The sequence below is a fragment of the Populus alba genome, chromosome 8 (genome assembly GCF_005239225.2).
Source record: "Populus alba chromosome 8, ASM523922v2, whole genome shotgun sequence".
Lineage (NCBI taxonomy): Eukaryota > Viridiplantae > Streptophyta > Magnoliopsida > Malpighiales > Salicaceae > Populus > Populus alba.
In genome coordinates, this window is record NC_133291.1 from 10,762,396 (window position 1) to 10,777,183 (window position 14,788).

The 14,788-nt window shown below is 34.8% G+C and overlaps 2 protein-coding genes across 2 annotated transcripts; both read left to right on the top strand.

Moving 5' to 3' along the window:
* The first annotated feature begins 2,462 nt into the window (after positions 1-2,462).
* Positions 2,463-5,711, top strand: LOC118056115 (uncharacterized). Its single transcript, XM_035068237.2, has 4 exons — positions 2,463-2,618; positions 2,721-2,843; positions 3,352-3,935; positions 4,446-5,711. Exons 2-4 carry the CDS (start codon positions 2,761-2,763, stop codon positions 5,489-5,491), a joined length of 1,713 nt encoding a protein of 570 aa, XP_034924128.1. The 5' UTR covers positions 2,463-2,618; positions 2,721-2,760; the 3' UTR covers positions 5,492-5,711.
* A 2,668-nt stretch (positions 5,712-8,379) lies between these two features.
* Positions 8,380-9,760, top strand: LOC118056126 (prefoldin subunit 2). Its single transcript, XM_035068255.2, has 3 exons — positions 8,380-8,493; positions 8,609-8,638; positions 9,162-9,760. The coding sequence occupies exon 3, from the start codon at positions 9,166-9,168 to the stop codon at positions 9,601-9,603; it is 438 nt and encodes a 145-aa protein (XP_034924146.1). The 5' UTR covers positions 8,380-8,493; positions 8,609-8,638; positions 9,162-9,165; the 3' UTR covers positions 9,604-9,760.
* Positions 9,761-14,788: the final 5,028 nt, after the last annotated feature.

Sequence of the window (14,788 nt, forward strand, 5' to 3'; positions counted from 1 at the left end):
TTGTTGTGGCAATGGCAATAAAAAGGAAGGAAGGTTGAATGGTAGGGATTTTATTTGGTCGGAGAGCAACTGTGCAAGGCACGGAGGAGTGAGCGAAGTAACATTTATTTATGTTTTCTACTCGATACCATCCATACAATTTTTTTATTCCAAGCTTTTGTATCTAGGCTTATACATAAGGCGACACCTTGAAGAAAATATTTTGTAGGGTTCATGTGGATTTCAGCTGTGTCTTGCGCATGCCTTAAGCAGAAAATCTTATGTGATGCATGTGGGGGATGCAGGGAGTTTCAGGTTGTGATAATAAATATTTTAAAAAATATTTTTTATTTAAAATATATTAAAATAATATTTTATTTTTATTTTTAAAAAATATTTTTAACATTATTATATTAAAACAATCCAAAACTATATATAAAAAATAATTTTAAATAAAAATAATATTTTTTTATTGTTTATATCGCGTTACCAACCATTACACTGTATTAGGGTACAATGTTTTTTTTTTTTTTTTCATTTTTTCATGAGATGAAATGACGTGGAGTAGTATGTATATGAGGTCATCACATGCACATGTTTCCTCAGAGTTCTTATGGTATATAGTGTATCTATTTTGGGACAACAAACATATAGCACAAACCTCTCATCTAAATAATTGACAATCTCAACCAGTGCAAGCAAAATATTTTATATATATATTTACCTTATTTATGGTTAATTCTCTAATCACATATAAAAAAAAAAAAAAAAAAAACAAGTGCAAAGCGACTCTTGATATAACCTCTGATGACAAGGAAAAAAATATCAAAAGAAAAAAAAGAGAGAAATACTTAATGTAATTAGTTGAAATAGTTAATGTAATTAGTTGCAATCTTAATAGCATGAAATTTATCTTTTCTGATGATCAAATTCAAATATTGACCGAAGACCTGAGCAACAATAATGCTTACAGCCCTCACTAATTTATTTTTAATTTTCTACGCACACAATTAGAGAAATCAAATACCTTTTTTATACCTGTGTTTCTACGTTCCAGCACAACAAGATCCTTACTATATTTTGTACGGACACAACCAACATTGGAGAGTCTTACATTATATATGTAATGGAGAAGACAAGAACCACGAAGTTAAAGGACACCCAGGTTCATCCTAGTCCTAGCTACACGGACACTTGGTTTAATCAATTACAATATTATATTTGTTCCAAATTCATTTTTTATCACTCAACACTTAATTGTTTTACATCAATGCATTTTTATCTTGTTTTGTCAAATCAAGCTTCAACCGAGACTTACCCTGACATTTCAAAAATCTTATATATAGGCAATCAAAACAAACTCCAAGATCAATATTGAAATAAAATCGATGTGAAAGGAATTTTTTTATAAAGTTAAGTAATAATAATAAAAAAGAACTTCTCCCTTGACCAAACAAATCAAGCATTGATATTAGTATAAAAAGGAATTGTATATCTGTCTAATTTTCAAATGCGGTCACTGAGGTTTTAATTAATCTAAATTAATAAAATTAAATATTATTTTGTCAAATCAAAGAAGTATTAACCAGGTAATGAAATATTTTATTAACATTTTGAGATTTTTATACGCAGACATGAAAAATAAATTAGAAATCAATGCGATGCTAAAACACCAAATACAAAGAAAAAGAATTTGAGAGACGAAGCACAAAAATATATAAGGAAAAAAAAAAATTGTTCCAATGAACTCTCTGTAGATATATGTCTTTGTTTGCATGATATTTTTCCAAGGACAATTAATTTTTATTCATTCCCGCTGTAATTATATACACTCACGCATTTAAGATTTCTTGGAACAAGAACAGCATACAAAAAACAAGCAACCTTGTTATTGAAAAAAAAGTCGCCACGTTTACACTTGAGGTCTTAGCTCAGTAATTGAAGGGACTTGTTTTCTTTCTCTGCATACTGGATTCAAACTTTATCGTGCACGCCTGTCACCCTCGCGGTGCCTTACATGCTCACTGGGTTTGCAGGATGTTCAGTGAACCATGAGATTAGTCGTGGTGCGCGCAAGTTGACCCGGACACCCACGTAAATAAAAAAAAAAAAAAAAAAGTCGCCACATTCGTAAATGACATGCTGTTTTTTATTTATTTTCCAAACAAAAACATGGAGTAAGCTTTTAATTCTGATAACTAGTTTCGTTCTAATCAACTAAACTAGTACTAGTTGTGCTAGTGCGGGCATAAACGACTTGGTTGCTGATAACCTGTTAACTAGTCCGGTTGGAGGAACACGAACAGTGGACTCTGTCTTCGTTACATCGTCGTCTGTCGAGTTAATGATGGTCGTTTGGCAATGGCATATACCACGCGCCAATCATCAGGTGAAATGACCACCAACAATAGGACCTTGTTATTTCATTTATTTACAAGAGAATACTGAGACAAGCACAATAGTTATCCTCATCCAGAAGGGTAGGAGTATTGGCTCAGTTCTCCGCTGACTCCCAATTCCTAAAAAACATCCTCCTATCAGCCACATGCAAGAGCATGACCCAGCATCTTGCCCTTCTCTCTACCATCTTAGCTAACAGGAATCCCAATACAGAAAGCTGTGCTCGACTACTGGTAAGAGTAAGTGTTGTTTTAATTCGTGATTTTTTGTTGTTGTAGTTTCTGTCCTTGATATTTTGGTTCGATTTCATTTCTCTTTGGTTCGGTTTAATTTGGTTGCAGGTGAAAGAAAGAAAGGGTTTTTGGGTTTGCAAATTAAATCATGTCGGATCCACTGCACTCTCCTTCCAGTAAACCTCATGATCATGGTCCACACACTGCATTTGGTTTGATTTTCGGTCCAGAGTATGTTTTTTTCTTCAATTTTGGTTTTCAATCCCGCTTTATTTTTGTTGTTAGATCCTGTCTCTTATTCTTCACATGTTCCGTGCATCTGAATCGGGGGATATAAAAAAAAATCCTGATAATTTTTGTCAAAGGTCAATCGAGCAATACACAAAGCAAAACGTCCTCCGGATAAAAGTTTCTTCTTTACCCCGTTAGTGAAGTAGGTATATAAGTGAAGGATGGAAGGCGTTGCAAGTTTTCCAAACCACCCTTGAAATTTGTAAATTAAGGAGCCTTAAAAGTGTCCAGTAACAAATGTGAATTGATTTTAACCCAAAAGAAGTTTATGGGCTATTGAATTTCGAAATTCCGCAATTGTAGGTGATATGTAAGAATGTAAATGTTCTAAATCTGTGTCTGAAAGACATTGATGGCTTCTATTTGCTTAACCTAGAGATGAATTAGTCATTTCCTTGCGTTAGTTGATTCTCATGTTATGTTTGGATTTATTTCATTGTGATGACAGTTATGGCACGCCAGTCTCGACAAGCTCTCAGCAGAATGAACAACAATTAATGGAGAATGATATCCCCCATGGAAGTACTGGTAGCATGCACCTGCTAGATGAGAAAGATATTTATGGTCAGGAGAATGAGGAATTTGTGGGCAATGGTGTTCATCGTGAAAGTAATGGGGGTGGGCATCTAATGGATGAGCATAATTTCTTTGGTCAGCAGAACGAGCAAGTTATGGAGAGTGATACCCCTAGTAAGAGTGATGGTGGAAGGATCACAATAGACGTGAACAGTTCTGTTAGGCTAGTTATGCCAGGTGAATCTGGTGAAGGTTTGCCATTTGCTCCGACAGATTGGCCAAATCCTGGTGATAACTGGGAATGGAGAGTAGGAAAGAGGGTTAACTCTTCTGGCCACTTCCAGGACAGATTCATTTACCTTCCAAAAAGCCTTCAGGGGAAAAAGAAGCAGATGTTTGCTAGCAGGCCTGCACTGGAAAATTTTATTCGATCTGCATTCCCAGGTGCAGATGTTGATGCATTTTTTGCATCGTTTACATGGAAGATACCGGCAAAAGTCCAGTCTCCAACAAAAGGTGATTTTAAATGTTGTCACTGATGCTCTCTATTCTCTTTTATAGAAAAGAATTCTGTGGTAAGAGGGAAAGACTGTAAATTTTCAAGAAATTATCAAAAGAATTGTAAGGCATTCTCTCAAATTGAAAAAAATGGAAGATGACTCAAAACAGCGAAGCATTTTAATTTGACTGAAAGTCATATGAGGAAGTTTCCATTACAGCTTCCAAAGAAAAACTCTTATGTTATCATGTTCTTTTTTGTGCTGGAATTTAGATCATAGTTTTCAAGTTTTTTCGCATGTCACTGCAATTCCTTAGCTTGTTCTTTGCTATTTGTTAGTGCCGGGACAAGAAAATACCTCAAGCATGTTCTTTTCTTCCATTGCAATAAATGAAGCGCATTACTTATAATCTTTGAGTAGGATTGTTGATGTAATTGGGCTAGTCAATCCCTGTTACTTTGGATAATGTTTTGTTGAGCCACAGGGTTGCTTTGACCAGGTGGCTAAACTCTCATCTTTGTTACAGTGGAAGCTGCGCCTCTCCCTCTTGAGAATCCTCTTGAAGATGAAACTTTGAAAGTTCAAGAAGGGAAAGTAGAAAATCCTCGTTATGGTCGGAGGCAAAGGAAGCAGATTTTACCCATGTTAACAGAAGAAGCTGAAGAACAGAAACAAGAAAAGAAACAGAAAACTCCACGTTCCAGCCAGAGGAAAAGAAAAGAGGATGGGAAACATGATACACCTACATCAGCATCCGCATCAAAGCGAAAAGCTACACGTTCTTCTAAAAGATCTGTGTCTCATACTGCTAATGGTGAAATTGTAATAACTGAGCCCGAACCTGTAGTTAATGTCATTCCAGAGGGTTTTGATAACTATCTCAGTTCTTTGGAAGATATTCTCACTCAACCTCTCTCTGAAACTCAAGTATCATACTCTGCAGCCACTGAAGCTCCTCTTACCGAAAGTGATATGGCTAAAGCCCGAAGCAAGCTTTCTTCCCTTCTACTCATGGATTTTCCCTCTCTAGTCACTTCCAGAAGCATTTCCAAACTCACAACTCTAGCATCCAAACTAAGGAAGGATCCCACTCTTAGTGCTGAACAACTTGTTAAGTTAAAATTGATAGAGGAAATCCCATCATTCAGCAAGGTTTTTCTTGAGAGTAGGCAAACAATAGAGCAAGTTTACAAGTTCTTTGGTACCCTTGAGGCAAACAAGGCGAAGGTCAGCTCTCTGAGGGATGAATATAATGAATTGAAGGAGAAAGCAGACCAGCTTCAGTCACAGGTTGATTCCAACTTACTGACCGTGCAGGAAATTGACAATCAAATTTTTCAACTTCAAACCTGGCGAGCAGAGCTCACTAATACAATTGAGAATAACAAGTCAGCAAAGGTCGAGGTGGCATCTGCTCAAGGGATGGTGGCAAATTCAATTCCAAATGTTGTGCGCGATATTCAGGTTGCCAACTCCAAAATCCCAGAATGGGAGCTAAAAAGGGCAAATGCAGAAAAACGTGAAGCTGAAATTCTGGAAAAGTTTGCCCCTCTAAAAGGGTTTTCCTTGTAGGCAATGTCTTTTAGGCTGCCATGGGAGTCTAGGTAATGTCTTTAAGCCTACGTCTCCATATTGCAATGTTCATTGGCTCTTACCTAGAAACTTACTTGGGATCATGTAGGCTTTTAGCGGCTGTTGCCCTGCATGTCCTTCTGTATTAGTTTGTTTCTTCACTTCACAGTGCTGTAATAGTGACATCTATGGTCTGAAATAATAGGGTTTTATTGCTATGCGTTTCATGTTATAGAATGTTCTCATATCTGGCATGATGCATGGCTTGCTGGGTGATGATATGATCATTTTTCATCCATTGAAGCTTTGTTTATTTTACAGGACATCATTTGCATCGAGCACCGTTTTTGATTAAAGATCTTTTTCTTCTAGTACACGATTTCCCTGCAAGTGCAGGGGACTCTTGGCAAGTTTGATACATAGACAATGATGGTGCTCTTTGCAATCATTGTTTTTTCCCCAAAATTGTTTGCTTTTTTATTTTAATAAATGACATCATACATGATACAACATGGTGCATTTATCTTTTATTTTTTTATGCAACCGTGTTGTGTTTATTTGAATTTTTTATTTTAAATTAATTTTTTTATGTTTTTAAATTGTTTAAATGTTAAAAATATATTTTTAAAATAATATTTTTTTAATTATTTTTCAATAAAAAATATTTTAAAAATCAATCGTTATTATAATTGTTATTATAATGTTAAAAATCAAATGTTATTATAATTTGCAAAATTGGTTGATTGTGTCAAAATAAAAGAAATGAATAACACTGATATGCTGAGCTGAGGGCATTGAAAGTTTGTTAGTTTTGGGAAAGAAGAAAAAAATTCCAAGAGTTGATTGAATTTTTTTCTAAAAAATGTACTGTCCAAAAATTGCTATTTGTAAAAGTTTGTTTGGCTATGAAACTGACGAGCATCTTCATCCATGTATGCTGGCATGCTTTCCTAGTTATATTTCTTACAGTTTCCTTTCTTTTATTCATCAGTTTCTCTTTAATTACCTCCCATTCTCTGTTTTCAACAGAGCGTGAAACAGGGGATCCCAAAACAGAGTAACTCTAAAAAACAATCCGCATCATCTAAAGTAATAGTAGCTTCTCCCCATGGAGAAACAAAATGTATTGGTGCTAGAGCACCATCTTTTGATAAACCAATAAGTAACCTATACCAGTAGTAGCGTTGAAGGTTTTGACTTTAAAAACATTCAACCAAGCAGAGTTCAATAATGTAGAATGCTAAATGCTCAAGCTGGCAAGAAAAGTGAATCTTAGGTTAATAGATTTAAATTGCTACTGACAACGGCACATCAACGAATGCATGGCTTTATCCATTACCCAACTTACTATGACTGTAAAACCTGGAAAATGATCATCAATGTACACAAACAATAAAAAAAATAGATTAGCAACTAATGAGTTGCCAACATAAAAAGAGAACGAGGAACGAGAACGAGACCAACAAGGTGAAAGTCAAACAACCACTCAAGTGTCTGGTTTCATCAGCTCCAGGTCCCAAAGCAAACTAAGAAAGGAACTTACAGTGGAAGAATATCAATCAGTTAAGAAGAGATTTGACTTTTTATCTTTCTTGTTGTGTTTTCTTGTTGAAGCTTGTATGATTTGAGAAGAATTAATGGACGTTTAAGCAAAAACTTCAGCAAAAGGATGGCGAGGGTTGTTCAGGTGTGTGTATTGTCAATGACTCTCTCTCTTTGTTTCTGTCGGCAAATATAAGACGAAAGGAAGGCGAAGGTGAAAGGTGAGGTTATTCTGGTCTCACTGTATTTTCAACGATTATCTCTCTGTTTCGGGAAAATAAGCTTTAACAAGAGACACCAATAGCTGAGATCAGAGCTTAGTTATTGGTGAGACCCACGAGATAATCCACAACTTGTTATAATTAACCAGAGTTTTTGTGGTTAATAGGAAAAACAAAAGTTATCTCACTTTCAAAGATGATATTAAAGATTGGTACGCTTGTCAAATTGATTATCTCTTCTTTAATTTGTTGAATTTGAAGAGAATTTACTAAACTATTATGAATATAGGCATTATAAGTTATAGTTTGTTTTTAAATTTCAAAAATATTTTTAAAAAAAATTAAATTTTTTTTATTTTTTATTTATTTCAAATTAATATATTTTTTTAGTGTTTTTAGATTATTTTGATGTGTTAATATCTAAAATACTTTTAAAAAAATAAAAAATATATTATTTTGATATATTTTTAAATAAAAAATACTTTAAAAAATAATCACAACTATATTATTAAACAATTAAACAATCCATTCTACATAGCATATATATATATAGAATCCGACTTGTATACATTATTTTAAGTTAATAAAAGGTTGATATTAGTTACTGTAATAATTTGTGTATTTATATATTATATCGTTTGTACTTGTATATCTTGCTTGTCTTGTAATGTGAGAGATTGTGAATAAATCTCTCAGCGAAAGAAAATATTTAGTTGTTAAATAAAACACAAGTCCAAAAAATAAGTTCAAAAGGAGCTTGAAAATCTGAACCAGAAAAAAATTCAACCATGTGACTGAATAATACAGACAGGAGTAGTTTCCCTAAGATGATAGAAAAAGTAAATTTAGTATTGATGACAAAAAATAACTGTTACAGTTAAATAAAAAAGATTTAAACAAATTTTAGGGTTTAATTTAATTGATGGGATTTTAAATTTATTTTTTAAAAATTATTAGTTCGAATTTTATAAATCTTAAAATTATTAAAGATTTATATGATTGTTAATTTTATGACCCTAAAAATTATATAATCATTAATTTTAAAATTCATAAAATTATTTAAAATATACCAACACCTCCATAAAAAAATTAAAAAAAAAAGATAAATAAAAAGAATTAAAAAAAGAAGATAAATAAGACAACAACATATACATGTTTTTGCTTGAAAAGGGCAGAAAAGTCATCTGCGGTCCTCGGCACCTCCAGGGTTTAAACGTGGAGTGGCTCTCTCCGATTAGAGTTCGTTTGATTTCTCACTCTCACTCTCATTTCATTTTCGTTTCCATTTCCTAACCACTTACTTTTTCTATCATCGATTTGAGGAGTAAAACTGGTGATCTCTTTTACCTTTCAGGAGAAAAACGAGACCACCTATTTGTATCAGGTAAAGATCTTAATCCTTTTTCTTTTCTTTTTTTTAACTTTCAAGTGTGATTATACCAATATATGATGCTTTCGAAAAGTAATTAGGTCAAAATTATTCCAAGATTTGCACCACCAGTATTGTATGTGTTGGGTGTAGTGAAATCGTTACTTTATTTCCAATATTTTCTTAGGGAGGGCATTGTGCAAAATTATCAACACTAGTTCCCCAACTCAATGTTAATATTTCCAATTTTAAGCAAAAATGTCGCAAGTTTTTTGGTTAAGCTTAAATTGTTGAAGAAAACCTAGGGATTGAATCTGTAATTGCCTCCGTTGTTGTTCTTGTCATCATCATCATCATCATTATCTCTCGGATCAAATGTTGTGCCATTGAATTAACTGCTTTCCTTTTAGTTAGAATTGATAATTGGCACATTTGCAATTTGGACTTGAGTCATCTTTCCGTTTGCACTAGGCTGTCTATCACTTATGTGTAGCAACTTTTATCTTATTCAGTATTTATGCCTTTTACCTTTGCACAGAATCATGGCTGAAAGTGATAGAAACGAACCAATCAACGAGCAAGTAGTTGCGAATATGTACACTGCTATGCGATCTGAACTGAACCAAATTTACTCGAAAATAACTGAACTTGAGATGGATGTGAGTGAGCATTCGTTAGTCATCAATGCTATCCAACCGCTTGACCCTTCCAGACGATGCTACCGAATGATTGGAGGTGTGCTGGTCGAGAGAACTATCAAAGAGGTCCTGCCCGCTGTGCAGCGCAATAAAGAGGGAATTGAGGAGGTTATTGCAAGGCTTAATGAGGCTGCTGAAAGGAAGAAAAAGGAAATTGCTGATTTTGAAGCCAAGTACAAGATCAGGATAAGAAAGTCTGACAGTGAAGTAAAAGATGATCCTAACAAGAAGGAGGGCTCTTCTCAAGGTGTTCTTGTGGGTCCTGCAGGTTCAAGTGAATGAGAGCTCTCATGTACTTTTCCATCTTCTTAATAGTGTATCGGACATGTTTGATCGAGTTTTCCTCACTTTTTTGTTTATGGTGTCCCGCGCTTATGGACATGTAATTTGTTGAACATGGCTGTTTGACTAGCTTGTATGAACGAACCTGATTGTGTTTGATGCTGTTTGAATGTCAGAGCTGATTTTGAACGAAACCAAAGGAGAGCGCTTTGGTTTTTCTTAGATTTGAAGGTAGAGGATGAAGCTCTTATAACTACTTAGTTTGTCAGTGTTGCCTGGGCCATTTGCGATCCTTGGAAACTACCTTCTTGAGGTGATTGATGCCTGGTGAAGTAGACGAAATGCCGAATCTCTACTTGATTAGCAGTGAAGGCTACGAGCAGAGTGTCTTGACTTGCGAGGGGGAGAAGTTAGATGGCATGATGGGAGAAAGCGCGTTTAAGAGGACGATACTTTCTTTTGGAACCTTGGATTGTATTGAGTGGCTCGTGGGATCATAGGATGGCAATGGGTCGGTTATGAAGGTTACTATCTGTGTTTCCGCCTCATACTTGGTCCTGTAAATTGCCGTTTAGCATGTCAAATGAGTAATGGAATTATGGGATGGGCTAGAATTACGAAAGTGCATGCCCTTGAAATAAGCGGGTAAAGGATTCATACCCATCAAATGTTAATAATATATTTTATTTATTTTCTATATTAATATGTTAAAATGATTTAAAAATATAGAAAAAAAATTAAATATTTCTTTTTAAATTTAACCAATTTCTATTTGAGCCGCATTCCCAAGCAGGGCTATTCAAATGACATTTCAAGAAAATTTATTTATTTTTAAGTTAATTTTTTATGTTTTTGGATTGTTTTGATGTTTTAATATCAAAAATAAAATTTTAGAAATAATAAAAAAATTTACTTTGATATATTTATGAATAAAAAATAATTTAAAAAAATTCATTAACATAATTTCAAATACCCCTTAAATAATAACATGCAAATATTTATTTGTAAAACAATTTTAACATGGAGACACAATTGTGTAGACAAAAAATATGGCCAGAAAACTTTTAATTGATAAATTATTTGTTAAAACTAAAAATTAGAATGAAAATATTTTTTAAAAAAAATATATAGGAATTAAAATGAATATTCATACTTGAATTTGAATATTTTTTACGGGGCATGGGTTGGGTATTTTTTTAGATATAGATTTATCATAAAATTTATTAAGGAGTAAACACAGCCTTTTTTTAAGTACGACTAAAATCATCTCCATCATAAAATCCAGGCTCAATGGATGCTACTTCTCTAAACTTTAACTCATTTGATAACCACTAATTTAGTTTCTAATTTCTTTTTTAACCTCTTTCAAAAATCTTATATTTAAAATCAAATCATTCTTTAATTTTTATACTGTTTTATCCACAAGCTAAAACATTATTCAAAAAAGCATTGTCAAAACCCACCCGTGAACAATATGAATTTTTTTAATATACTAATTTTATTAGGTGAAGATATACATTGAAAAATTTAAATAAGTTGAAGTGCAACATTGACTAATAAATAGGGTGGAGAAATAATAATGTTAAACATGGATAAAATATAATAAAAAATTACAAGAATACACAAATTTTTTTTGTTGTTTAAATTCAGGACCGAAAGCTCAATTAAATTGATACAAAGTACAAACTACAATAAAATAAAAACTCACGGGAAAATCATTAAGAATACTAGAAGATTTATCAAAAAAAAATAATTCTTGGTTAAACCATAATTGCTAGCCACTTCGCCACTAAATTTACTTTTCTTTATACATGGAACACTTGCACCTCCATTTTTTTGCTAATAAGTCTATATCCTGCATGATTAAACTATAATTTATGTCAATAATAATCTTAATTTTAGTAATGAACTCAACACCAAGGTAAAATCTGATTCTAAAATAATTTTTCAAAATTCTTTAGACCAAGCTAACTTCAAGCCGTTGATAATTACCCACAGTTCAGCATATACTGACGTGCAGATCCCGATATTGAAAGCAAAACCCACAATCCACCTTTCCATACCATCTTTTATAACTCCGTCAGCTCCAACCAGTCCTGGATTCTCCTTGCTACAACTATCACATTAATCTTTGGAGGGTATCTCCACCCTTTAGAAACCAACCATATGCTTGATATTTTTTCTGTATCCAGATTTACCAGACATAGCCTGATTGATATCACCGACTAGCCTCCTGATTATGTGAACAGTACCATGGAAGAGTTTGCAGCAGAGCCAAAAATTCGTTGGTTTCTCTCTTTCTATATCTGCCACAAAGCAATCCCGAATTCAATCCCCCGATCATTCCTCCTAGAATTCAGATGATTCCTTCTTAAATTATTAAGTAGCCAGGTGTACCAGTTGTGGGAGTAGAAAGCCTTCCTTTCTCTAACTTCAACAATTCTACCCCAAACCCCACGTGCTCTTGGGCAGTCTCGAAGAGCATGGATGATTTTTTCTTCATCTGTCAAACAATGACAACAAGAATACACAGTTGATGATTCTTAAGATTCCCTCTCTCGGTAGTTAACATGTTTGTATCATTAATACAACAGCTGTCTCTCCTAGTGGAAATGTCATGCTGGAAGTTAATAATCATAAAGACCTTCTGAAATCAAGAACGAGCTCTCCGGATGTGTCTATGTCTACTGATAGCCAAACTGAAACTCTGAAACTTGAGGATGAGATCAATCAGGTTCTCCAGGCGCTACGGGTTTCACAGGATGCTGAGTACGAACTTGCAGAGGAACTGCTTTTTGCTCAAAAGAAAACCTTTACCAGCATCTGGACAAAGAGAGGTCTGAATTGGCAAGTCACACGTCAAAAACCAAGCCAGATGCTTTGCTGAGTGCCGTATTGAGCAGGGTTGATCAGATAAAGCGGGAAATGAGGAAACTCGAGGATATGGAAGAAGTGGCTAATGGATTTGGAAGGACCTGTAAAGATATTCTCAAGGAACACTTTGGTTTGGAAGTTGGGGGATAAGGTTAGTCCTTGTCAGACGCTCATAATTTTTTTCCGGTGCGCTGTCTTTGATCTGAGCAGCCGTATATTCTCTAAGTGTACATGCCGTGGTACTTTTATCCGCGGACATGCAAAAGAGCACATATTCAGAGATCTAGTCTTGTTAGTTAGGAAATTTAGTGTCAACAATACAAAGGATGAAATTGGGGCGATTCAAGTGACCTCGGTTCCATGGCACTGAATCAACACAGCGATTCAGAACAATGTTGTATCAAACAAAATATGGTATAAAATGAGAAGTAATCACTCAAGATCTGCAGATCCGACCAAGGGATTTGGAAACACCTGCAAAAAGTAAACACACAAGTCTAGAAATTGAGAACTGAACCTGACCTTTATGCAACTTCAATGATGTTTTTGATACTTGTTGGTAATATTCATTAGGTGATGAATGATAAGGCATGAATTTTGGCTCAAACAGGCCTACCCGCAGAGTTCTTCTTTCCCCAGTGCTATGTCGCAGATAAAGCTGCATGAGAATTGGCGACACATGTTGTGAAATGACCAACGTTGATATTTCTTGTCAAAATCTGTAATTTTTGTTTGAAGTCCATTTTGATATATCGTCAAAATATTCTTCACTTAAAGATTTGGGTTTCTAGAGAGAGCTCGATTTATTTGATAACTTCTATTTTGTCTTATGGGCGGTCAAAGGAACATGGATTACCCAATGAGCAGTCCTCCATAAGCGCTGGGGGAAAAAATGATTCACGACATGATAAGAGGAATTTATTACCATTGATTTTGGGGGATCCGCATGTGGAGTCCACTAATCAACACATAAGCCGTAAGTGTACGTGCCAGAGAATTTTTCTTTAGTTGAATCCCTAAATTTCCACTTGTTTAAACATATAATTTCCAATGAAAATCCCATAGTCTTGACTACGAAAAACCCTTTGGAAGATGGTAGCTTTTTCATTTTGTTTTTAATTAACAAGAGAGTTTTGCTGGTTCATTGGAATCTCCAGCAGTTCTTGAGTAATATAATAGGGTAGCCTTTCCCAATTTATCTCAAATTTCGATCCATGATCTCTTAATGGAAGTCTTTAGATTTAATAACTATACCGTTAACAAATCAAAAGTAACACCAGGAATCGCTCAGGTTACCCTTTAATACCACGCAAAATCCTCGCATTTCAGTATAGATTCTGGTTTCGAATTCTTTATCCATGGCCCAACTCGTTCATTCCAGAGGTGCGATTCAAGGAAGCCAGTTGCTCTGATCATCTACTCTAAATTCAGAATCTATATACGAAGGTGTTCCCATAAGTAGTGGGAGCCTTCTCCTTTCTAATATATCAGTAATTGATTCTGTAATAAACTATAGGAAAACCAAATAGGTAGCGTAACAATCTAGAAACTGAAAACCAAGACAACGGGTTGTCTTGCATCCAACTTGACTTTGATCACTTGAGTTGGATAACTACGGCCAAAAGCAAAAATCCTCCCCACGTAGTTTCAGTTGAAAAATGTTGACCTTTCATGCTAATCAAGGGCCGTATATTTGATAGTGATCACTCGAAGCTGCCGTGGTTCGTATACGCAGGCCAAAGAGGAGAAGCTCGCTAGTAGTAGATTCTTGAGAGTGGACACTTTCTTTTTCCATGACCAGACAATGCAGACGCCTTTTTTCTTTAATCCAAAAGGAGGTGTTGACAGGTGAAAATTGTATCGCCCTAATCCCCGAGCAGGAATAAACGTTTCAACTTGCATTTCAAAAATTACTGACAATACAAGAACGATCATTATGTTCGACTTTTCAAAAAGACGCAAAAATTCCAGGCCAAAATTTGACAGTCACTGATGTAAAACGAGGGGAGGGTGTTCCAGCCAACCTAGTCTTCATAAACACAATCATTTCTTCGGTCACATACGTCAAACATAACACCGACACCATTGAATATATAAGAGAGTCTGGCACAGAGAAACCATATATATCCTGCAATCACGTGAATGAATGGGCTGTGCAAATGAAGCACATGCATCCACTGAAACAAACATTGTGAAGCACCCAGCACTGTTTTCAAATAAAGTGCACCACGGAGCATCTCTAGTGCCAATTGTTGCTAGTGATGCGAGGCAGCCAGAGGAGCATTTAGCGCCCATCGCACCCATGTCTGTC